Raw genomic sequence first — 26,300 nt, 5'->3', positions numbered from 1 at the left:
AACAACTACCTATTCAACATAATACTGCTACTAAGGTAAGAATAACACTTCGACCACCTAACGAGAATACAACTACAAAGTTCAAATAAAACACTACATACGATGATAGTTATATAATATTAGTTTAAGCTTACGTTACATATAAAGACTGGCGGCGAACACAATGTCTCTCTTGAGCAGTTTGATCGCTTCACTGAACTTGTTCTCGAGGTCTGTGTTACCGATGTTCTTGGCCGCCTGACATAACTGACGGAGGACTTCTTCTAACCGACGCATACATCTGATTATGGAACCTGGGAATAAAAATAAATTAATTAACTTTTGACATAGATACGTTTCTGAATTCGCTTAGGACTCAAATAATTATCAACCATTTATAAAAATGGCGCATGGATAAAGGGTCAGCCAGCCCTCGGCCACGGCTAGAGCTTAAACCTGCGCCGAAACGTCAGGCATTCCAAAGTGAAATGCGTGTTAGCGTTAATTCCTGTATCCTAGTACACAAGACATTTTTGTTACAGCAGATAAAGAATGCTCGAGGAATAAATAAACATACTGATTTTCGATTAATACAATAATTACTACGATCAATCAGAAAACGGCGAAGTAGCTCATTATATTTCGGTACAATAAATATCTAACAACTTTAATAAGACAATGACGGTATTGAAATTGTTACCTTCGAAAACATCAGTCATCTTGCAAATCTGCAGGAAGGAGGCGCCCTTAGACCAGGCGAGCACCACGTCCATGAGTGTGCACTTAAACTTGCCAATGTAGTCTTCTTCTACGATGTCCATCTTAGCGTCTATAGACACCTTCGCTATACGACGAGCGTATTCCTGAAACACGCAATCGTTATAAAATTCAAAGTGCAACGGTAGACTAAAAGTGGTAAGAATAGCACCATTGCTAGGTACAAAGATATCTTCAATTATATTACTTTGCACGAAATTTCGTCTGTTTGTTATTATGATACCATTCATTTCGAAAATTGTCCGACATCGAAATATTAAACTTGGACTTAAGAAACAAACATGTAAATAAGAATTTACCAATAGTACTTTACCGGACCGGGGAATCGAACCGTAGACCTCATGATCAACAGGCGGAAATAATACTACCGATTGCGCCACAAAGGTAGTCAGACTCATGTATAAAAAAATTTCAATAAAAAAAGGTAAAAGTTGTTTAGAGTTCTGACCTGTAGCTGTCTAAGCACTTGTCTGAGCTCCTCGCCGCTGGCGGACAGCTGCGAGGAGTTCTCGTCGCACACGAAGCAGCTCACCAGCGCCGCGCTCTGCTCCGACGTCAGCCCGTTGAACACGCCGTTGAATATCAACTCCGTCAATAGGAGCTCGTCAGCACTGGAGAACAAAAACATTATAAAAGTACTGAAGATACATGTCCGCTTCCCTTTAAAAAGATATTTCATTAATAATGAGACACAATAAACAAATTTACTATTTGTTTAATTTACTGGTGGTCAAGGTCACATATCCGAATGGGGTCTTATTGGTGCGGATAATTAAATAGCTCAGTATAATTAATGGCACATTGAAGTGTTATAGGATGCTTTTATGATTCTTCTTCATAAAAAACGCAATATTTTTTTGATAAAAAGGCAAATACTTTGCACGTATTTATTGTCATAAACCCAAGAAGTCAAGAAATAGGATCCGTCACCATCATATAATAATATAGTAAAAATAAAACCTCAATATACCTGCTCAACTCGCAAGCGATACGTCCTTTAAGTTCTATGACGTCAGCGGAGGTGCAGTACCCGAGTCGCCTCAGCACTCGCTTCCTCTTCTTGAGCTCGTCCATCTGCAGTATACTCTTGGCCTTCGTCAGCTCGGCCTTGGCGACTGCTAGTTCTTCGTACAATTCTTGTTTCTTCTCGAACGCTGCCGTGAGAGCGCCACGGCTCTTGTCTTTGTGAAGCGGGTGCGCGTACAGTCTACAAATGAACGTGGATTACCAACTATCGTTTTTCTTTGTTACTTCAAATACATAGTTTCTTCAAAAGAACTAATTCATGCGAATGTTAAGCTTGTAATAAAGGAGCTTGTTTAAAATTTTATTTTATTATTCCTTTTTTTGTTGTTTTTACAGTAGGAGGTATTGTATGACATGTTACTGTATAAACAGAATAAAAACCATTTAATAACTAAATATACTTAGCCTTAACGCAAGAAAATGTTATCTTTTCATACTCCCAAGTGCGACAACTGTTGTTTATAATAATCTTTTCTCGGCTGAAACTCATTTAAAAAGGACTGCACTAGACAATCAGTAACAAAGAATGACATAAATTACCTTTCTTCCATCACTTTGATGCTATCCACACATTCTTTAAAGACTGGGTCATTGATCTTCATATCTTTTATAGGATTCAGTAGAGGCGGTCCGTCGGCGAAACGTTTCTTCACTTCGCCTATCGTCTTGAGAACTGACTTGCGATTGTCTGGCGGCCGAAGATCTTTTGGGTAGTACACGCGAAGGGAACTAATCTGATATATTAATGTGTGCAGTACTGGAACTACTTCGACGTCTCCTGCCTAGAAACAAAATAGTATTTTTTGTATTGGCGTATGTTTTAATAATAAGTTGTATAATCGTTGATAATTGCCACAAGTTATGGTTATAACGTGAACAAATTTCTTGATTTCTTGAAATTCACTTAGTACCCGTATGACGTCTTACACGTAAATTGCGCTACCCGCACATAATATAATCGTTGAAAATATTTTTTTACACATTATAGATAACGAAGACTCCTAACACACACAGTTATTCTTATTGTTATACTAACATATCTATATAGTTTAATTGGTTGTTAAAGGTATTTTTTGTAACTCACCTCACCAGGCGGACACGGTGCATTGCTATCAGGCCCGTCTCCCGTAGATTTCTTCACGTGCAACAGTATGTCAACTATAATACTAGTCTCGGCGGACAGGGGGTTCTCGTCCTGAGGCTTACGGCCTTTGCCCGTTTTATGCCTAAAGTTCACTATTATGCCCCAGTCGTATTCGTACTTTTCTGTTTTAACCTACAAACATAAACATATTTAAGTATTTGTGGGGGAATAAATACATCTTAAAACAGTAATGTTCCATTAGAATTCTTGTTAATAAGTAAGCAATTAAAGAGGGGATTGATTAGCTCTTAAATTTATTACATTAGGTCGCAACAAGGGTATGTTTCAGTTAAAAGTATTTTTTTGTAATAACAATATATACCATGCCAATTCTATCCGAATAAAGACACGTAAACAAGGCATAAGTCTAAAACAGAAGGCCCTTTTCCAATATCAAATAACGTACACGTGTACGTATGTATACGTATATAACGTTTGTAACATACCTTGACCAACCTCCCAGGTTGTAAGAACGGCTTTAGGTACTCAGGCCTGGTGATGAAAGACCTGAACTGATCGCCTAACAGGTCCAGCTGTGATCTGATGTTGCAGTACGCAGCTATCGAGTGCTCCTGCTCTATGCTTAGGGAGTCGTACTCTTTCTGCTTTGCTTTCACCTCTGGCAAAAAAATATAAATTTGTATTCTTGTTAAGAAAACTATATAGTATATTTATACCAAGCAGTCTTTCGTTCAAAATAGCTTAACTTTGAACCCGGAAGGAGAAAATTTAGTTAGTTTGAGCTTAGAAAACTATCTGTAGGATGATGAGTTAGGAAATTTCTAAAAGTTTTCACTGGTCTTTATTAAAAGTAAAATTCGTACTTTTTATTGTTTTTTTTTCTGAATAAAGAAAAAAAGATAATTATAGCAAAAATCCGTTCAAAAATTATATAATATACTTACTGTCTATAAGATCTGGAATTGCCGCCTGATTTTGGAATTGGAAGAAACTCCTCTCTAACATATACTCCGGATTTATTTCTTCAACTCGTAACAAATTCAGGACCTAAAATATATTGCTTATTTTATTTCTCGTATGTTTATAAGAAAAAAAATCATACAGATAAAAATGGTATACAAAATCCCACAGTAATCAGCCATCAGGTTATGATGAGACTTCGTACGTATAAAATTATAGCTAAGCTTTAAATGAAATGTGTATTTACCATATTATAAGTGAGATGGAATGCAGAGTTGATGGGGTCGGCTTTACCCTGGATCATGCCTTTAACCACAGTGGGGGTGACCTTCTCGTCAATCATGAGAATCACAATCCCCTTGTCGTCGAGACCTCGCCGACCAGCACGACCTGACATCTGAATGTACTCGCCTGACGATATCTAGCAAAAGGGAAAAAATACAGTTTATTTACCCACAGGTTCTTTAAAGTTTCATAGTTATTATTAAGACTCTAAGTTAACAGTATCTGCTTTACTCAACATTCTTAAAAGGAGTGTTAATATTATGTATTAATAAAATACGAGCATTACGTGTTTGATATATTTATTGACAGAGAATGCCAAATCGTTATATGATTAATATATGGCATCTACCATAGAGTAGAAGGAGTTTAGGTGGAGTTTAGGTTCACCACATTTCTCCCCTCCTAACCTCTTAGCTGTTCTGCTGAATGTAAGATGCAGCCAACACCTGGTTGAGGTGTCGGCGCCAGACATCGCCGTTGTCGGTGCGGATCTCATAATGAAGTCGGCCTAGACGTCTTGTGATAGTACCAAACTGCCAATGGTGCTTAGCACTCGTGTAGTCACGGGCCTGTACTCGTTCGCCGACTTCCAACTGTCTGACCTTGATCTCTTGATGTTTTGATGTAGTTTTTTTATGGGTGTTTCTAAACATGCAGTGTAATGCTGTTCGAACTTCTCTTCCAAACATTAACTGATAAGGTGTCTGACCATTCAAGTTTGGTGTCCGTCTGAGGCGAGTTTTTACCATGACAAGTTTCTCTTGAAGATTACCCCTTTCTCCCTCTAAGCTTCGTAAGATTCTCTTGACTGTTTGTACGTATCGTTCAGCTTGTCCATTGGTTGCAGGGTGGTATGGAGCAGAGGTTTTGTGCGAAATCATACAGTCTTTTAGAAATTTTTCGAACTCTCCCGATACGAATTGTCGGCCATTGTCTGAGACAAGGAGTAGAGGTGTTCCATAGGTGCAAAATAGTTCTTTCAATTTTTGGATGCACCAAGAGCTTGTCGTTGATTTAGTAGGTATAATCTCTGTCCATTTCGAAAATGCGTCTACAACTATTAAAAGATAGTATCCGTAAACAGGTCCGGCAAAATCAATATGAAGCCTTTGCCAGGAGCCCTTTGGGTGTTCCCAGTGGTGTAGTGGTGCTTTCTCTGGTTCATTTTGTTGTAATCTACATGTTCTACAGGACTTAACTTTTGTTTCGATATCATTGTCAATTCCTTTCCAGTATACAAAACTGCGGGCCAGTAGCTTCATTTTCACAATGCCCGGGTGACCGAGGTGTAGTTCGTCCAGCACTCGTTCGCGTAATGTTTTTGGGATTAAGACTCGCGTTCCTCTTAGTATACATCCATCTTGTAAAGTAAATTCATTATCATTGTAACCGAGCGTTTTAAGTGATCGGCCAGTTTGTAATGCGAGTACTAATGGTGTATAATCGGAATCAATACTTGTCTCTTTCGCTATGATATTTGGGTTGACATCAATGGTATGTATTTGTTGAAGTTGAAAGCTGTAATTCTGGTCCATTTTGTTTGCCTTTGTGTTTTCTACTGGGAACCTGGATAGGTAATCTGCATTTGAGTTGTTAGGCGAAGTTCTGTATTCAATGTTGTAGTCAAATCCAGATAAGAAATGAGCGTAGTGGAATAATCGCATTGTACTCATTGCTGGTAACGTTTGATGTGGGTGGAAAATTATTGTCAGTGGTTTATGGTCTGTCACTAGGATAAATTTTCTACCGTAACAATAATAAAAGAACTTCTTCAATCCCCAGTATATGGCAGTAGCTTCTTTGTCAATTTGGCTGTACTTCTTCTCGCTATCCGATAGTGTTCTGGAAGCGAATGCTATCGGTCTTTCTGATCCATCTGGGAGTCTATGTGATAGTACTGCTCCGATTCCCAGTGGAGATGCGTCTGTTGCAAGAACCAAGGGCCTCTTGGGATCAAAATGTATAAGTACTCTTTCGCTTAGAATTTCTTTTTTAATGTGTATAAAGCTCTGTTCGCATTCTGTAGACCATCGAAAACTAGATTCTTTCTTGAGTAAGTTGTTCAGTGGATTCGTGATCGATGATAGGTTGGGTATAAATTTGTTGTAAAAATTTGCCATTCCAAGAAATGTCCTCAATTCTGCGGTGTTGACTGGGCGTTCTGTTTTAATTATTGCGTTAATCTTTTCTCTGTTTTTGTGTAGACCTTCTTTGTCGATAGTGTGTCCCAAATAGTCGATGCTTGTTTTGAAAAAGTGGCACTTATTTTTGTTTACTCGTAGGTTACTTTCTTTTAGTTTGTCTAACACGAGCTTAAGTCTCTGTAGTAATTGTTCTTTGTTGATGCCTTGAATGATGATGTCATCAAAGAAACATTTTACACCTTCGAGATCTTGAAGGAGTTTATCCATAAATTTCTGCCAAAGGCTCGGCGCGACCTTAACGCCGAACATTAGGCGGTTCACCTTAAAAGTGCCTCGATGCGTACTTAGTGTTTGTAGCATTGCGCTTTCTTCATCCATTGTCATGTTGAGATATGCCTGGGTGATGTCGAGTGTACAGAATAGTTTACCTCCGTTCATCTCTGCAAATATATCTTCTATCATAGGTATTGGATATTGTTCATCTTGTATGACTTTATTTAGTGTAACTTTATAATCAGCGCACAATCGGATACTCCCATTCGGTTTGACAACTGGTACCACTGGAGTACCCCAATCAGAGTGGTCGACTTTCGTGATGACACCCTGTTTGCATAGTCGCTCGATCTCTTCATCCACTTTGGTTTTTAAAGCGTACGGTATTCTACGTGGTTTGATAAAAATTGGTCTTGTGTTTTCTTGTAGATTTAGGTGTCCTCTGTAATTGGGTATTTCGCCTAAGTCGGATCGAAATACTGATGTCTTGTAAAGTTCCAAAAGCTGGTCTAATTCTAGATTTTCTGATTGCTGTAAAGTTTTTATATCTGCTAAATTTAGAGTTTCGAGTTCTTTCATCCAACTCCGGCCAAAAACGGGGTCAACGTTGTTGTTGATGAGGTATAATTTACCGTGGAATTCTTTTCCTTGGCATCTGCATTGAACGTATGCAACACCTGCAGGTTCGATTACTTCGCCGGTATATGTTTTTAGTTTTATATTAGTTTTAAAGATTCTTTTGCCGATTTTCAATTTTCTGTAGTCTCGTAATGACATAGAAGTAAGTGTGGCTCCAGTGTCAAATTCCATTTTCATCTTAGCATGTTCAATGTGTACCGTTATCATGTATTTTCCGGATGTTTCACCAGATATAACATTAATATCATTCCATTCATCATCATCGCTTATCGCTGAGTCGTTTAATTGATTTATATCCGGTGTAGTCTTACTGGGCTTCGCATCTGAGCGCCGTTGTAAACACACACTAGCTAAGTGTCCGACCTTCTTGCATTTATAGCATGTTATGTTTATAGCGCTACATTTCTTGGTTTCGTGATTTAAACCACAGCGGAAACATTTCCCTTTTAAATCTCTTGGTGTGATTCCTCTAAAAGGAGATTTTTTTGAATTATTGTAGGAATCAGTGGAAATTTTATTGATATTGTCACTACTTGGTTGTTCATTCGGAAGCATTGATGTATTTTCTGCTTTACTCATTTCAATAGATGTTGCAATCTGTGTCAGGTGTTTAAATGTACATACTGTTCGGTCTTGTAAAATTTTTGTACGTGCGTCGCTATCTTTCAATCCTCTTATGAGTTGAAGAGATAAAAAGCTTTCTGAAATGTTTTTCAGGCAGTGTTGACATTTAAATTCGCAGTTGGTAGTAAGCTTTTTTAAATCTGCGGCGTATTGCGCTACTGTTTCATCCGATTTTTGAGTTCTCGATATAAATTTATGTTGTAGAACCCATTTGCTAGGTTTTGGGTCTAAGTAGTCGTCAAGTGTTTCAGTAATTTCGTTAAATGTCTTATTCAATGGTTCGTCTGGTGCTATTAAATCACATAATTTTTCATGGAGTTCTGGTGATAATGTAGACAGAAGAATATTTGTCTTCATGTGGGGCTCAGTAATTTCATTAAGTCTAAAGTACACTTCCAGACGTTTTTTAAAGTTATTGAACGTTTCTGATTCATGTAAAGGATTAAATTGTATTTTTGGTATAATCTTATGGTATTGGTATATTCTATGTTGGTCTTCCTGTCGCTGACCTTGAATAATGGTTTTTTTTGTTAAAAGTTTTGATACTAAAATAGTGTGAAGTTCTTCGAATTCGTAGCCGTAATTTTGTTCGTGTAAATACGCTGTTTCATCGTTATCATCTATGGTTTTGTTTTCTATCTTCTCTTGTAACTCTCGCAGTGCTGTTATGGTGTCCTTCAAGGCTGCGGAGCGAGCGGTGATGTCCTCGTCAGACATCGTCGCCCTCTGCTCGATGTAGGTATCGAGTCTGGTGAGCATCCCACGTAGGGTGCTCCGTTTTTTACGTAGCTTTTCCATTTAGGTTCAGTTTTTTTCCTCGTCGCCAATATTATGTATTAATAAAATACGAGCATTACGTGTTTGATATATTTATTGACAGAGAATGCCAAATCGTTATATGATTAATATATGGCATCTACCATAGAGTAGAAGGAGTTTAGGTGGAGTTTAGGTTCACCACAGTTAACAACAAATACGTCGACCAGCTGACACTATATCAAAAAAAAGTGCGATTGACGGTTATTTTCAAAGAATCATGTCGGTAACTTTGAAATAGAGGTGACAAACCAACTGACAAACCGCTTGGATATAAAGGCCGGTCTGGCGTGTGGACTGTAGATCTAACATTTTTTAATTCACAGGATTAAGTCGGAAAGGTGAGTTCTAGATTAAAGGAGATAACGTAAAATAGATTTTTGATGCGCCAAAATTTTTATAACAATCTTTTTCGGCTTAAACAGTTTTCAGAGCAGATATATTATAAAGGAAACTTACAAATCTAAAATCTTTTCCGTCGAACTTCTGACAGTTCGTAAACACGACTGTTCTGGCAGGCATGTTAAGGCCCATGGCAAACGTTTCTGTTGCAAACAACGCCTGAAACAATAATATAAAAAACGTTAAACAATAATTCAAGAAACCTTTTTACCAGTGTAGTACTTAGTACCAGTCTCTATAAGTTGTCGGACTAGAGTACCAAAATTATATTTCTTTACCTTAATAAGTCCCAAGCCGAACAATATCTCAATAGTTTCCTTCAATATAGGTAGTAGTCCGCCATGATGGATGCCAATACCGCGCCTCAATAAAGGTATAACATTCTCGACTTGTGGCAGTTTACGATCCTCCTCCGTTAATACATCCATCGCATTGTTGAACACCTCATCGACTAGTTTCTTTTCTTCAACTGCAAATAACGGTTTTATTTAAAACTTCAGACTGTTTTGAATAACGGCTATTATAAGCTAGAGACCCCCTCTGAGGAAGTATTTTGCTCTTAAAACCCACTTATATAACATCTCTTATTTTGCTGCCATTTACGTTTCAGGATACATGATTGTTTACTCCCAAAACTCACTTGTTACCATTCACTTTCTGCAGCAAGCATATTTATAACCATTCCATACTATATAGAAACACGAAATGTATCAACGCCAATAACTACTAGTTAGGTTTTACAATATAACTAGCTGACCCGCGCAACTTCGCTTGCGTCACTTAAGAGAATGAGTCAAAATTTTCCCCGTTTTTGTAACATTTTTCGTTGCTTCCCCGCTCCTAATAACTGTAGCGTGATGTTATATAGCGTATAACCTTCCTCGATAACTGGGCTATCTAACAATCAAAGAATTTTTCAAATCGGACCAGTAGTTCCTGAGATTAGCGCGTTCAAACAAACAAACAGACAAACTCTTCAGCTTTATAATATTAGTATAGATTAGAAACTTACTTGTGTTGAAGTCTAATTTAGCCATCTGCATAGCATAAGCTTCACAGTCCTTTTTACTAAAACTGAATATGATGACGGGAGCGAAGTTTCTTTCCATGATCATCTTAACAATGTTGAATATATTGGTCTGGTTGCCTCCTCGGAACCCACCCCTACGACCCCGCTGGTCGCCTTTAGCTGCGTCACCTGCGTTATTCAGTACTGCCATGGCAGTGTTGAAGTTGTCTTCCTTGAAAATACTCTGAAAACGACAGTATACATAAATTCTGAAGGCAACAATAAAGACATTCATATTCATCATTTTTTTACTCAAATACCTTCTAAGTACCCAAATGTTATGAATATTTAAATGCATGGCGAAACAGTAAGCATTGCAGCTTTTCATCTGGAAAATGATTCATCCTTGTCAATGCTTCAACTAAGTCCCATACATTCTTGCTTGCTATCATCAGTAGAACATTTTGAAATGTGGAAACTTCATATGGACTAAAATATAACAAATCTATGCAACTAAATGGCGGGGGTCTCAATCCAAATCTCATAGTATTGCAACCTACTTGCCAATATTATGTTCCAAATTACCTTTTCATCAACCACAAGATGTATGCCATCCCCACCAGCAGGGAATATGTAATGCTGCAATGGTGTCGGCCTGTACTCCGTGTACACCACGTGGCAAGGCTGCGAGTGAAGTCGACACACCCATTCAGCGAACTGGCGCGCGTTCGGTATAGTAGCTGATAGGAACACGTAGTGGACATTGTCGGGAAGTAGAATGAGAGTTTCTGTTGGAAAATAAAAAATTACATTTTTAATACAAAACAGTTGTCTTGCCATTATTCAGCTAGCTGCCAGTTTCATGGAAACCACCCAAATGTGAGGGATGTTCTCGGTAATAAGAGTAAATACATTAGACTATATTCAACCAGCAAGAGCCAGACCAACGGTCGACTCAGAGGCAATTTTAAATACAGTCTATGTTTAAGCTGAACTAGGTAATAGCACTATAACTATCTGGCAGTAACATGAAATAGATATTGCATTCTAGTAAATAATTTGACTTTTAACTTTGTAGTATTTGTTTATTTTAATTTACATACCTTCCCAGACTACTCCTCTTTCTTTGTCTCTCATGTAATGGATCTCATCAAACACAACCCACCCCACTTCTCTCATAATTTCTGATCCTCTGTATAACATGTTCCTTAAGATCTAAAACAAAAAACATACTTATTAGCCTTAGTTCAATAAAGCACTTTAATCATCATTCTTTAAAAAAATATATTTACAATATAACAATAATAATCATATAAGAACTTTTATGATAAACAGTCCTACAAAAAACCGGAGTTGTTGACATCAATTTGTTGTTTAATTTTTTTTAATTTTCCATGTGTTAATGCATTGCAGAAACTAGCCCAAGCACACTTTCAAATTACATTTATATCCAGAGTACACTTATGATTCTCACTTGAAAAGTATAAGTGTCACCTTACCTCTGTGGTCATAATAAGACAGGAAGCAGAAGGATTGATGGTCACATCACCGGTGATGAGACCTACATCGTGGAACTCCTCAGAGAACTCTCTGTACTTCTGATTAGAAAGAGCTTTTATAGGTGTTGTGTATATCACTCTTTGTTTGTTCTTCAGTGATAATGCAATAGCATACCTGGTTAAGGGAGAAAGTGAACATCAGGACATGAGACTGACACTGAACATGAGGATCAGACAATATTATTAGATAAGCATACATCTTTTAACATTTTTAGTATTACTTGATTTTTTTGTTGTTTATTTTATTATACAAAAGTATAGAGGTAGCCTTAATACTATAGGCTTTTCTCTGACAGCCCACCTTAGCAGAAATAATATAAATCTTTAGTAGATTGTAATTATGCTCATAAAATACACTTTTATATGATAATTGATTATGCACCTGATTATTACGCTCAGGCTCAACAGACAAATAAATAGGTACTTATTTTTGTAATTATCCATCATGCAGGAAGCAAATTTTTGCTGGCCTATTATTAAATAAGTATAATCTGTTCTATTTCAATATTGAGTAAAGTTACGCAATAAAAAAAAACTACATTGTAGAATACTTACTCAGCCACCACAGTTTTGCCAGCAGAAGTATGTGCAGACACCAAGACTGACTGCAAGTTATCTATACAAAGTATAGCCTCTGTCTGGAAGGGATCTAGTATGAAACTGTACTGTTTAGCCGGCTCAGTGGTTCGTGGCATGAGTGGCGTGTACTCGTGGTCCGGTGGTATCGCCACCTCGTGAGTACAGCCCTCGCTAGTCTCGATAGTATGTATCACTATGCGTGAGCTCAGAAGATTCACACTAAAACATGATAATAATCTCATAAATATAGGATAAGCCGTACTCAAATATATAAGTAAATGTAGATATTGTGTAATTATTGCATTATTTCATACAAAGTAAATGCTTGGTACTCACTTTATGTCGCTAGTGATATCAAAATCGCCCTCCTCATCTTCCTCCTGTTTTGATCTCTTGATATTTTGTGTATCATCATCATCCTCGTCGTTGTGTGCACGTTTTTGACTAGGTCCTTCTAATGGTACAGATGTATCCTCTCTGTAAATTAAACACGAACGTTCACATTTCTTGATCTTAAACAATAACAACAGTTATAGGTTATACGCAACATACACTTTGTTATCTTCTTGTTTAACGTTAGGAATAGCTGCTGGTGGCTGATTAGCAGCCGGCTCATCAAAACAATCGAACAAATTGTTTAAATCACCCATTTTCATTTATTTCATACACATTTGATCATTTTCTAACCTCACAATAACACAAAATAAACTACGTGACGTTTTACGATCGGGGCTACCAGCCCTCAAAGCCTCATACTCTCTAAAAAACCAATCCTATTAGTCTCAACTCCCAAACTAAACTACAAACTATTAGAACATCAAGCGAAAAATGCATTATCTACCTCTCCACATATGGAAGGTTAAAAGAAAATTAGGTTGGTTAGGTGCTTGATACTTGAAATTCTATTCACGATTTGATTACCCCATTTTTTATTGATATAAATTTTTCTGCTTGAGCATAAAAAGTTTTAACATTTGAAATATTTCCACCATTGCGGGTTAAAACATCATATACTAGGTATTTCGCCTACATTCAGGGAAATTTTCTTAAAGTTGGCATCACTCGAAACAAGTTTTAAGAGAGTTGCCAATCTTCAAACCCACTAAAGTTAATCCTCCCTAAAATAATACTTTAAAATTTTGATATTAACTTAAAATAGACAATTTCAAGATATTAAGAGCAGATATCTCATCATCGAATAACATATATTAATGTAATGGATTTTAGTTAAAATATCTATTTTTGCCAGTTTACCAGTCCCCCCTATCACCTACTTGGCAACATTTGTTATGACTCAACGGTCACGTGACCGCCTAGGCTTGGGTTTATTACGGTTTGATTGGTTCGTTCATCGCGTTTGCTTTTCGTGTGCTCTACGCTTGGTTGAAGGAGTACGAGTTCGTGTGGAATTATTTATTTCTGTGTTGAAACTATTTATTGTGACAGAAAAGTACATTACAATGTCGTCAAAAACCAAAAAGACTGTAACATCTTCATCTAATATTAGTGTAGTTTCGTCGGTGCAGAGTCCCCAACAATCAAGCACTCCTGTGGGAAGCCGCCCTTCGAGCTCTGCCGGCCGGCCGAATAGCCCGTTGAGTCCTACTCGTCATACGCGGCTTCAAGAGAAAGATGCATTGCAGAATCTGAACGATCGTCTAGCAGCTTATATTGATAAAGTGCGGCAGTTGGAAAGCGAGAATTCGGGTTTGCGTCGCGAGATCCAAACTACACAGGAGGTGGTCACACGCGAGGTTTCTAACATCAAAGGAATATACGAGCATGAACTTCAAGACGCCCGCAAGCTTTTGGATGATACATCGCGTGAAAAGGCGAAATTAGAGATTGATTTGAAGAGGTTATATGAAGAGAATGATGACTTGAAAAAACGGTAAGTCATATCTTATTTCTAATAGTGTCCATGCAAGCTATTTACGATAAATACAGTACATGTGTTAGAACTCTTCCGGCTAACCTTAGCATAGCTAGTTTACGTCATCGGCGGAGTTTCTTAGCGGGTGCGGTGACGAGCGCGCCCGACCTCGCTTTTACGACATAGTGACATCATAGCCCGATTTAACCAAACTAATCACATTCTTAGCTATAACAATAATACCTACGTACACTGTCTGTTTTAAGTGGACTGATTTGTTTATAAACAATACTTGTTACACTTTCTCTGTCATAGATTTTATGAGCAATTATTATACATGACATGTAATCAATTAGTATATTATGTTTATCATCAAATTATAAGATGATAACAGTTAAACAATACTTTATTCAGCAACCCATAGGTACTACAACACATCACAGCAGATAAAAATATTTACTTTCTTAAAGCTAACTTTACGTTGCCCAAAAATACCTACTTAAAATAAATTGAAATAAGTTTAAACATATCTTCAATGTTAGAAAAATAATACAATTGGAATAACATATTAGTGTGAGTATTGTCCTCTGTATGTACTTAGCAATGTCAACAGCTTTTTTGCATAAGTAATTTTTCAGGGTTTTGGTCTTGTTTGTGTAGGCTGAATGTTATAAACCCAAAATATATTGGATTTAGACCACAAATTTCAAGTTTATGACAGAGTAATCCGCTATAATGTTTTGTCTTAGGAAACGGCACAGATAGCAATCTATTTGTGTCAAGGTGAGATTGTCTCGACATTAATACTACTTTTATAAATTATATGTACACATCATTATTTATATTTGTAGTAGATGATTGTAGGCGTTTCAGATTTGTATAACCAGTATTTATGTAAAAGTTGCCTTCAACATGAATTCAGGAACTTGTTATAAAGCTTAAGAAAAAAAATTGCTTGACAGCCAATCACACTTTTTATATAGTTCAGTAGCTATTTGTATGACCTTGCACAATTTGTCAATATAGTATGTTATCACAACACTAAATATCTACCCGGTGTTGATATCCTTATAATTAAATAATGCAGTATCAGCCTTGCAAATTGCATTATTATTTGTTACGATGTAGCAGCTTGATGATAATGAATGTGTCTCTTCACCTTGACTCTGTTTGCCGTTTTAGGTAACTTACTAATGTAGTGATGTTATATGAAGGTCAACCATACTTAAATGCACCAAAACACTTAACATTCACACATTCTACTTGATAAATAAATGGTAAAAATGATAATTGTTGTAACCTTTTCATCCAGACAGGATGACAATACTTACTATTGTTGTCATGTTGTGGGTGCATGATAGGAGCCTCCCCGCGGCGCACCCTGGAAGCAGCTAGGTTCGGTAACGCAGAACCTAGGCTGACTAATCCTTTCACCACAATGGTACAAACTCGCTCAAGTACTAGGCAAAACACCCAGCCTCTACCTCCAGATACCAACAACTCGCCTCAGAGTCAAAACGGCCCTTCTGAGGGCCAAAACAGGTTTTTACACCCTCAAAACTGTGTTTCACGGCACCGACATGGTACACTAAACCCACTTCAACCCGCTGTAACTGTCGTGTCTATAAACATTGAAGGTTTCTCTATAGAAAAATCGAAACTACTTACAACGCTCTGCAAGAACATGCAATACGACATTCTTTGCGTTCAGGAAACTCACAGGGGTCCAGAACAAAGCAGACCTACGATACAAGGGATGTCACTTATAGCTGAAATCGTTCACACAAAACACGGCAGTGCAATATTTGCAAACCCATCACTCACAATACAATCAGTGTCATGCAGCGCAGTAAACGAAATTGAAATAATCACAGTCGATATCGGGAATTGCACCGTAACTTCAATATACAAACCACCAAATATACCCTTTCAATTTACCAATACAGCAAATTTCAACAACCACCCCATAAAAATTATCATCGGAGACTTTAACAGCCACAGCTCAGCTTGGGGCTACGCCGAAACGAACTCGGACGGTGTTGCTGTTGAATCATGGGCAGAAACTATGGACTTCACACTGATACACGACCCTAAGCTCCCAACATCCTTTAACAGTAGGAGATGGCAACGAGGATACAACCCTGATCTCATATTTGTTAGCGATAATATCAGTCATCTCTGTGAAAAAACCGTCTCTGGCCCCATCCCACACACCCAACATCGGCCGATAGCCTGCCGAATCCAAGCCGCTGTTAAACCTACTACTGTACCCTTCCGTCGTCGTTTTAACTTTCACAAAGCCAACTGGGAGCTCTTCTCAGACAACATAGACACAAAACTAAGTGACTTGCCCCCTGTACCCAATAATTACGATGAATTTGTAGACATTATATGGAAAACCTCCCGTAAGTGTATCCCTCGAGGCTGTCGTACTCTTTACATACCCGGCTTAAATGGCGATTCTGCAAAAATGCTTTCCCATTACCAGGGGCCGAAACAGGTCAGTAAAGTCAGTAAAAGTCAGTATTTTTGGACCTGGTCAGTAAAAGTCAGTATTTTCGAAAATCGGTCAGTATAGTCAGTATTTTTCCAAACTCAACGATATTTTTTTGGTTTTCCTTAGCTGTTGGCCAATCTTACATTCTCGATTTGCCCAGTAATGATATCAGAGGGCTGCTTTGGATGCTCGATATTATGTGGATGATCTACGTAATATATACATCCATTACAGCATCACATGACTTCAATAGAATAGCAAATTAAAATTTACTATTTTTTTGAAATCAATAGTATAAAGTGAAAATTTTTTAGCGCCGTTGCGCACTTTTCTGTAATTTTTAAAAACTTCTAAACTCGCGTCCGGGCACGTGACCTGATCGAAAATTCGTAAGACCTGATTGAAAATTCGTAAGACCTGATTGAAAATTCGTAAGACCTGATTAAAAATTCGTAAGTCCTGATTGAAAATTCGTAAGACCTGATTGAAAATTCGTAAGACCTGATTGAAAATTCGTAAGTCCTGATTGAAAATTCGTAAGACCTGATTGAAAATTCGTAAGACCTGATTGAAAATTCGTAAGACCAGATCGAAAACTTTACTAACAATAGAAAAAGCTCTTTAACACAATAAAAAGGCGGTGCTGGTTGACTATGGGGATGATGGAGACCAATAACCGAAAATAATCTTTTTAACCGACATCTAAAAAGGATTTTGTCTTTTCAATTCGACTGTATTTTTTTTTTATTTCACACCGTTCACCTGAAAAACGGTTTAGAAATGGTCTGTATTTGGTCAGTATTTTTGAATTTTTGGTCAGTAAAATCAGTATTTTTGACCTCGGAACTTGTTTCGGCCCCTGCATTACCAATCTCTCTATGAGAGGGACCCCTTCTCGGAGGAGACGCTCGCGACAGGGGAGGAGTTGATGCGCTTAGTAAGCGAGAGCCGCAAGCAGAGCTGGATGAAGCTCGTTGATAGCGTCGATATGACACATAACAGCAAAAAAGCCTGGACCACTATCAGGAAACTCACGGGAGACCCACCACAGCCCACAAACCCTGGAAAGGTGTCGGCAAATCAAATTGCCCATCAATTATTGCTAAATGGAAAACCGCCGCGACGATTGACCAGAACCAAAACACCTTTAACAATAGGTCCGGAAAATGACAACCATAACAATATTAGCAAGCCATTTACACTAGATGAATTAGCTACTGGAATACACGCCCTAAAATATGGTAAAGCTGCTGGCATAGATGACATAACAACGGAACAAATCAAGCGACTAGGCCCCGTGGCGACGTCATGGCTTTTGGAAATGTTTAACTCGAGTCTCAAAGACCTAAAGATCCCAAAACTGTGGAGACGAACCAAAGTCATCGCACTCCTTAAGCCCGGTAAGTGCCCATCGGACCCGAAAAGCTATCGTCCCATTTCGTTGTTATGTCACACGTACAAGCTCTTTGAAAGACTGCTACTTAATCGCCTCACACCCGTCCTAGAACCAAGACTGATACCCGAGCAAGCCGGTTTCCGCCCAGGCAAATCATGCACAAGCCAGACTCTCAATCTAGTACAGCACATCGAGGATGGTTTCGAAAATAGAAGCATAACTGGTGTCGTCTTTGTCGACTTGACCGCCGCATACGACACTGTCAACGTAAGAAAGCTTCTGGGGAAAGTTCATGCTACGATCGGTGATCTAGGTTTTGTCAACATACTGCGGGAAGTTCTGAGTAATCGGCGTTTTCAAGTACACATAAATAATGACAAAAGCAGGTGGCGATTTCAAAAAAATGGGCTTCCACAAGGTAGTGTACTGGCGCCTGCACTCTTCAACATCTATACAAACGACCAACCTAGCACACCAGGCACCAAACGCTTTCTCTACGCAGACGACCTTGCACTAGCTGCCCAGACGTCGAGCTTTGCAGAGTCTGAATCACTGCTTACAGTAGCTCTGGATAGACTTGGCGACTACTACGATGCAAACGCTCTAAAGCCAAATCCATCCAAGACACAAGCATGCGTCTTCCATCTGCGTAACCGTGAGGCAAAAAGGACTCTAAACGTATCGTGGCGGGGTGTAAACATAGAACACTGCAATCATCCGCGCTACCTGGGCATCTACCTGGACCGTGCTTTGACTTTTAAGGCTCACTGCTTTAACACAAAGCAGAAAGTCGGAGCTCGAAACAACCTGCTGCGACGTCTCACATCTTCGTCCTGGGGGGCAGCGCCACATGTACTCCGAACCACAGGCCTCGCACTCTCTTTCTCGGCTGGCGAATATGCGTGCCCAGTGTGGCACCGTTCCGCCCATGCTAAGGAAGTCGACATAGCACTTAATGAGACATGTCGCATCATAACGGGCTGCCTTAAACCTACCCCGCTCCACTTACTTTATCCCCTAGCAGGTATAGCTCCGCCCGAAGTACGTCGGGAAGTAGCTTGTGCAGTGGAGAAACATAAACAAGAGACAGATACTCGCCACCCACTGCACATCTACGAAATGTGTCGCGCACGACTTAAAAGCCGAAAGTGCTTCTTAAGAACTGGGTCTACAAACGCCAACCCACAAGTGGTTAGAGAGAGCATGTGGGCTAACAAACGACCAGTACCCGCAGATTTTCCTAAACCTGCAGAGACCCTGCCACCGGGACATCAACTGCCCTGGCCAACCTGGAGATCCTTAAATCGCCTGAGATCCCAGGTTGGCCGGTGCAGAGAAAATATGGCAAAGTGGGGCTTCATTGATCCATCCCTATTGGGCTGTGACTGTGGGGCTCCATTGCAGACAATGGCCCACCTGCTTTCCTGCCCCAAGTGCCCTCACACCTGCACGAGAAAAGAGTTATCGGATGCAAGCCGTGATGCCGTGGCCGTAGCCAATTTTTGGGCAAAATATATATAGTTATTTTATTATATATATATATATATATATACATATATCCGTATTTATCTATTACTAATTAGAAACTGGAGGTAATTAAGTACGACAAAAAAAAAACCATTGACACGAAGAAGAAGATCACTCAGTAACTAGTTTTCCGATTTTGTTACACTGCAGAAGAGATAGTAACTGGTTAAGCTAAAAGCTACAGAGTATTGGTTTTAGTTAAATAAAACCTTGTTCAGTTAAATGGTTCACCCTGAATCGTAATTACATCGAGGGTACAAGTCCGCGACATTGCCGCACGCAAATTTTACAAGTAGGTCAAGGAGGGAATCCTCATTCGTTTCAGAAAGCAAACATTTCACCGGTTTTCACTAATTATGATCATTGTTGTTTTTGTATTTTTTATCTTATCAAGCTACAATAAATATTTACCTAACCCAATCTACCATGTTTGATAAAATTTATAAATTTAATCCATAGATCGAGTATTAAAGTTACGGTTTATACCAAAATTTGTTTCACGATAGATACCCATCCAGCAGTAAACTGCTTATATTTTTTTTATAACAAATAGACGACAAAAAGTATGGTTAACTGACCGTAATGGCATAATGAAAGCTTGCGCAACGCTTGCTAAGCCTAACAGTTTATAAGTATCATGCTTGAAAAAAAAAATTATCATGTAAAAAGAGAGATGGTCCAGTAATAATATCGTCGTAGGCGGTAAGCACAGTGACTTGATCAGGTTTCCGTCTAGGAATACCGATTAACTTTAAAGGCAACGGCTGTTGACCCTGGCAAGTTTACGTCACCGGCACGCGTGTGGCGCGCGGCCCACATCGTGAGCTTAATGCGCCCAATATAGCTGATATCAAGTAAAATAAAATACACTGGGCTAGGTTTAAATCTGAGCGGAAACCCTTGACCAGCAGCGGAAAAATAATGGGTTAAATAATATTTATGTATATGTCACAATTCCCGTGATTATGCTCATTATTATTTGATTATTATCATGTAAATAGACGCTATTTTCCTTAATAATATATTTATTGAACAAATGGTGTTAAAATCGCAAAAGAAACATCATAACCTGGTTACTAGTCTTTTTATAAATGAATATCCAAGTAAAAAAGAACATATAAATCTAATTTTCTGGTTGGATAATTTTATTATCATAAGCCGATGTTTTCGGTTCGTGAATAATCATGAGTAAGTTTACCGAAGCAACCTAAAGCTTTAGCATTGAGGCAGTGACGTAAGTGTTATATTTACGTATGACATCAATACAGCCTTCGTCAAGCGAATACGACAATAATGATGACGATTTCCCGAAAGTATTCGATCGTATAATTTCAAGGAATATCCGCCGATACCACATTGTGTTTTGTCTTTCGCTCTTTAACGGGAATTGAAACTATTCGCATTGCCTCCCGCGGCGCGTCGCACAACTAGTACGATAAACATAAATGCTTAAAATGTTCAAGTTCCTTGCCTAATAATATTGTTACATACAATCAAATAATAGAACATAATTTTCTCCTTATGTTGTAATATTACTGTCGCCGAATGTCCCCATTGCAAAATGTAGGTCGCTTAAAACAGATCATATTAATAGAAAGATTTGGGAACACCAAAATAGATTTAACAGTAGCCAGCATTAAACGCTATACGACGATGATTTTCAGCCACTAATTAGTTACGTACATGATCAATTAATTGTTATCATTATTCATTCATGATCATACATTCTTGTGCAATGTTAAAATTCCGGTTTATTGAAATACTGAATAATTGCGTTCTAAACTTTCGACAGAGGATCAAACGTACGTAATAGCTATTTTAATGTTTAACTGTCTGACCTTGTTCATCTGTAAATATCAACACTAAGTATTATGTATGATACAAGGAACTATAACAAGCCGAAAACCTCGTGACGTCATACATTGAAAACTTATGTGTCACGTCTAAATAAAAATATTATCTTCAACACTAAGACGCAAACGATTCTGATTATTTTAAGAAATATACATTCGTTTATTTGCTGTTATCATGCGACGTTTCATTTAAAATATTGTTGTCATAATAATCAAATGAACCTAATTCGGCCAAGGCCCCCATGCGGGTTCCCGGTAGGGCGGAGTTAACTTGTATCATGATGCGCGCGAAATACGAGAATCAACTTAAGTAACTGGCGTACGCGTAATATAAAAAGGCTATTCATACAGACGAAAACACGCGGGAACCGGATAGTGGCGTGTTTACATAAACATTCCGTGTGTGTGGTTGCGCAACCACGAGCGCATGGAAACACGACTTTATTGCGAGGATTACTTCGTTCACATGTCACGCCGTTGTTTTCTAAGACCCGACCCGCTCATTATATTAGTGGAATGTTTACTCATTTACATATTTTGGCATTGACAAAATATACATAACTTAACTGACCAATATATTCTTCTTCACATAATATTGGCTTTACGTAAACGTATTGTACTATTATAGCATAACTAAGTAGAATATTATAAATGTTGAATGTTTTAATTTCAGTTTGGACAAGAAGACCAAGGATTGTCAACAAGCTGAGAATTTGGCACGTCACTATGAGACGCGCTTTACTGAAGAAAGCAACAAATACAACAGCGCACTTGCTGACAAAAAGAAAGCTCAAGATGAAGCCAGGGTTAGTAATGTTTACAATGGAAACTAAAGGATAGATTATGCTAGCAATAAGCAAATAATCAATATGATTCCACCATCCGTATATCCCCAGATACTAATATTATCTTGATAATCTGAGTCCTATTAATATTTTTATAGTTAATTTTCGTGGTTATACAGTTTTATTTAGCCAAATTAAGGATAAGACAGTAATATGAATTGTTGTGAGCACAGGATTTGGCTAAGGAGTTGGAGAAGCTGCGCAAAGTGTACGCAGACACGCGCAAGACCTTGGAGGAGGAAATGTTGTGTCGCATCGACATGGAGAACACCGTGCAGAGCCTGCGTGAGGAGCTCTCCTTCAAGGACCAGGTGTTCCAGCAGGAGATCCAGGAGACACGCTCCAGGCGTCAAGTGGAGATCTCTGAAATTGGTAAACATTAATCACTTATGGACAGTCATTCTGAAGTCTCTTTTATTGAAAGCAGTAGCTTAACATTTTTTTTATCTTAGATGGCCGTCTTGCCCAGCAGTACGAAGCTAAGCTGCAGCAGAGTCTCCAAGAACTGCGTGAACAACAAGAAGCTAATATCAAGGCCAACCGTGATGAAATTGAAGCTCTCTATGAAAACAAGGTACTTATGTGTTACAATATGAAAAATTTTTGACGCACAAATTTATTAGCTTGGCTTCCCCTCGCTTGTGAAGCATTGAGGCGTGAACTTCCCATTGGATACTTCGCGCTTCCACAGAGTTGTGAGCCTAAATCTAAAATTCTCACGATATTTCTTACGGCACAAATTATACGAATACGAATGTCAAATATAATCCAGGTCCCGGTCCAGGTCAGTTAAGTTTTTTAAACTGACAGGAGTGTAAAAAAATTCAAAGATCATTTAGCATTTTATTTAACTGGTTTGTAACTATTACAGAATCGTAAAAGTAATAATTATTTTTGTTGTAGCTGAAGAACCTGCAGAACGCGTCAAACCGCAACAGCAACGCAGCAACTGTAGCCGTGGAGGAGCTGCGCACCATGCGTACGCGCATCGACAGCCTCAACTCCACGCTCAATGAGCTGGAAAACAAGAACGCAGCTCTCAGCGTGAGTATTTTTGCCGTGTCGCACGTATTTACTGAGACTTTTTATTTCATAGCTTTCTGTATTGTAATAAAAATAGAAGACTATTTCTGTGTTCGTTATAATGCTTCATTTCGAACTTAACTTGTTGATAAATATATGCGAGGAGTGATAATAAACGAATGAAATGTGTGCAGAACCGTTGCCGCGAACTGGAGCGTCAGTTGGAGTCCGAGCGCGCGCGTCACGCCGAGGACCTCGCTTCGCTGGAGCAGGAGCTGGCTCGTCTGCGGGACGAGATGGCGGCTCAGCTGCGCGAGTACGCCACTCTCATGGACATCAAGATCTCGCTCGATCACGAGATCGCCACTTACCGCGCACTCATCGAGGGCGAGGAGGACAGGTAATTGTTTTTTTTATCATTAATGGATTAATAAAATGAAAGTCCCATATCGATAGGCAGCGATCACTCACACGCGTACACGATCCCAGGTTGAACCTGACGACGCAGTCCCCCGGGCGCGAGTCCCGCGCGTCCACTAGCGCCTCGCTGGGCGCCAGCCGCGGCACGCCTGCACGCCGCGCCACGCCGCTGCGCGCCGCCCGCAAGCGCACGCTGCTGGACGAGAGCGAGGAGCGCAGCCTCAACGACTTCAGCGTCATCGCCAGCGCCAAGGGCGACCTCGAGGTCTCCGAAGCCTGTCCCGACGGATCTTTCGTGCGCATCAGGAACAAGGGCAAGAAGGTGAGCCGAGCCTGTTGATTTATTTTATGTCTGGTGTGACACGTTTCTGTCGCCGATTATAGAATTACCACTTGTACACCTTTACTGCAATCTAATAGCAGCTACTCTAATAGCACTAAGGCAGACAACAGTCTGCCTTAGTGCTATTATTTTGTTAAAGAATCGCAGTGAAGAATTTATTTCTCTATTACGATTTTAAATTTATTATTTACCCCGACGCAGGAGTTGAGCCTCGGTGGCTATCAGATCGTCCGCAAGGCTGGCGACCAGGAAACGCTGTTCAAGTTCCACCGCACTGTAAAGTTGGAGCCGGGCGCGGTGAGCACCGTGTGGTCCGCCGACGTGGGCGCCGAGCACGACCCGCCGCGCGACATCGTCATGAAGGGACAGAAGTGGTTCGTCGCCGACACCTTCACCACGGCCCTTCTCAACAACGAACAGGAGGTAAATTATAAAATTAATTACGTTCACCCATCTTATTAGCAACATTTTCCATCAAAAAATATTTCGTAGTAATAACATATTTTTTTCATGATAAATTGATTTAGCCTTTGCATTTATAAATTGTTCTTTGCGTGTACAGGAGGTGGCAGTGTCAGAGAGACAAAGGCGACAGATAAGCACAAGCGCACAGCGACACCGCGAGCTCGCGCACAAATATCCTCGTCGTGAGCAGCAGGTATGTTTATAACTAATTAGTTACAAATTATATTGTGTATTGTATTGACCTTTAGCTAACTGGAATTCGTTTTCTATTACAGCTGGGAGAGCTCCGTGAGGGAGAAGAGAATTGTCGTATAATGTAATCGGCTCTTGCGTCCTGCCGCCACTCGGTGCCTCACGCTTCACTGCCGGAGCTCCCCACTCTGCCCTGTGGGCAACCTCTACTTTATAAACAACACTGCACTGTCTGCATTCATACATTCTTCATGAGATCATCTAGTATTTAGACAAAAAACGATTTTAGTTTTTCATTATCATAATTTACTGACAGAGTCATAGTATTGTTGGTAAATGTTTATGCTCGAAATTGAATACAGTGCAGTATTGGAATGACAGCAAGTACCATCTAATAGGCATGTAGCCGAAATGTGAGAAGACAGCCTTGTCACAAAGACATTATGACACTTAAAGACTGGTAATCGAATACGATTGTCTCCATAGCTATGTGCCTGTTAGATATTACTTATTATATCTTTATGCATTATCTATCTCTTACATAATATGTGTCTTTTTCGTGGTTAGAAAGAGTAAAATACCGTGCCTCGTATGGCTTTTTCGTAATATATTTCTTAACATTTAGTGAACAAAGTACAAAATAAATAGTTCACAGGTTTTGAGTAGATTGAAATCCTTCAAAGCAGATGATGATATTAAAATATGAATGTAGTTTCTTTTTGACATCAAACCGCCGAAAGTCGGTAAATAAAATTGTTTAAAATAGTACTGATTTCATTAGGGACAGTGTACTTTGGGGGATTGCAATCAATAGTGGGTAAGTATACAAATACAGTTTTTATTCCCCACCATCAGTTAGATAATAAGAAAGTTTATGTTCATAAAATTAATTTAAAATCCATCTGATAAGAGTGCATAAATGTAGATTAAATCTACTAATAATATCATCAGTCTTAGTGACTTTGGACTAAATAAATCACTGTATTAGGTTAAGTTTCAGTTGACTATCACAAAGATATGGTGTTTTAGATTAAGAGAATGTAGGCACATCAAGTCATTGCGAAAAAAACATATAAGAGGGGCACGTTAACGCTATAAACAATTTGAAATTGTGTTACAACGATGTACTACAATATTATTTAGAAATTATAAAAAGTCTTGAATTGTTGTGCTCAAAATATACGTATTCGAAACGTCATAATTATATCAAACTCTGAATACGTATTCGCCTATTGATGTGCCTATGATAGCTACTAACAAAAAAAAAAGAAATAGATATCAAGTCTCAAAGTAAAGGCTCTCGAGTCAAAGTTAAAGTAAAACGGCATTTAAATTTATAGTTATAATAATGTAACCATAATTATAATAAATATATGTATCAAAATATGATCCATCAATGATCAAAGTATACATGATTTGTGTTGCCACTCTCTTGACACACTAGATACTGTGTTTTTTGTTTGTTTTTAATTATTGAGGATAGAATCTGATTCATTGTCATTCTATTTTGTTTTGTGAGTAATCATGAGACTTTTTTTTTAGTTTGAGACAGTTTATATCTTCCATATGTAATAAACAATATAATATTTAAATAAAAGTATATTTAAGTATATAGGTTTTTTCCTTTCTAATTCCCTGCATAATATTATATCATCCCATTAAACTTGTTTTATTGATAAAATTAGACTT

General features: G+C 38.6%; 2 protein-coding genes across 2 annotated transcripts; one reads left to right on the top strand and one right to left on the bottom strand.

Moving 5' to 3' along the window:
- Positions 1-98: 98 nt before the first annotated feature.
- On the bottom strand, positions 99-12,928 carry Mtr4 (exosome RNA helicase Mtr4). The gene is made up of 18 exons (XM_076118685.1): positions 12,730-12,928; positions 12,514-12,654; positions 12,154-12,396; positions 11,539-11,713; positions 11,143-11,254; positions 10,625-10,827; positions 10,043-10,283; positions 9,309-9,499; positions 9,088-9,189; positions 4,095-4,268; positions 3,832-3,934; positions 3,373-3,545; positions 2,867-3,058; positions 2,323-2,564; positions 1,727-1,963; positions 1,205-1,367; positions 680-842; positions 99-293 (listed from the first exon to the last, which is right to left on the bottom strand). The coding sequence occupies exons 1-18, from the start codon at positions 12,831-12,833 to the stop codon at positions 136-138; spliced, it is 3,117 nt and encodes a 1,038-aa protein (XP_075974800.1). The 5' UTR covers positions 12,834-12,928; the 3' UTR covers positions 99-135.
- A 572-nt stretch (positions 12,929-13,500) lies between these two features.
- On the top strand, positions 13,501-26,221 carry LOC142975678 (lamin Dm0-like). Its single transcript, XM_076118671.1, has 10 exons — positions 13,501-14,068; positions 21,997-22,129; positions 22,342-22,540; positions 22,621-22,742; positions 23,072-23,212; positions 23,386-23,591; positions 23,681-23,933; positions 24,156-24,377; positions 24,517-24,612; positions 24,695-26,221. Exons 1-10 carry the CDS (start codon positions 13,638-13,640, stop codon positions 24,737-24,739), a joined length of 1,848 nt encoding a protein of 615 aa, XP_075974786.1. The 5' UTR covers positions 13,501-13,637; the 3' UTR covers positions 24,740-26,221.
- Positions 26,222-26,300: the final 79 nt, after the last annotated feature.

Source organism: Anticarsia gemmatalis, chromosome 1, assembly GCF_050436995.1.
Source record: "Anticarsia gemmatalis isolate Benzon Research Colony breed Stoneville strain chromosome 1, ilAntGemm2 primary, whole genome shotgun sequence".
Taxonomy (NCBI): Eukaryota; Metazoa; Arthropoda; class Insecta; order Lepidoptera; family Erebidae; genus Anticarsia; species Anticarsia gemmatalis.
The sequence above is the reverse complement of the archived record's forward strand: the minus strand, read 5'-3'. Positions and strand labels throughout refer to the sequence as shown.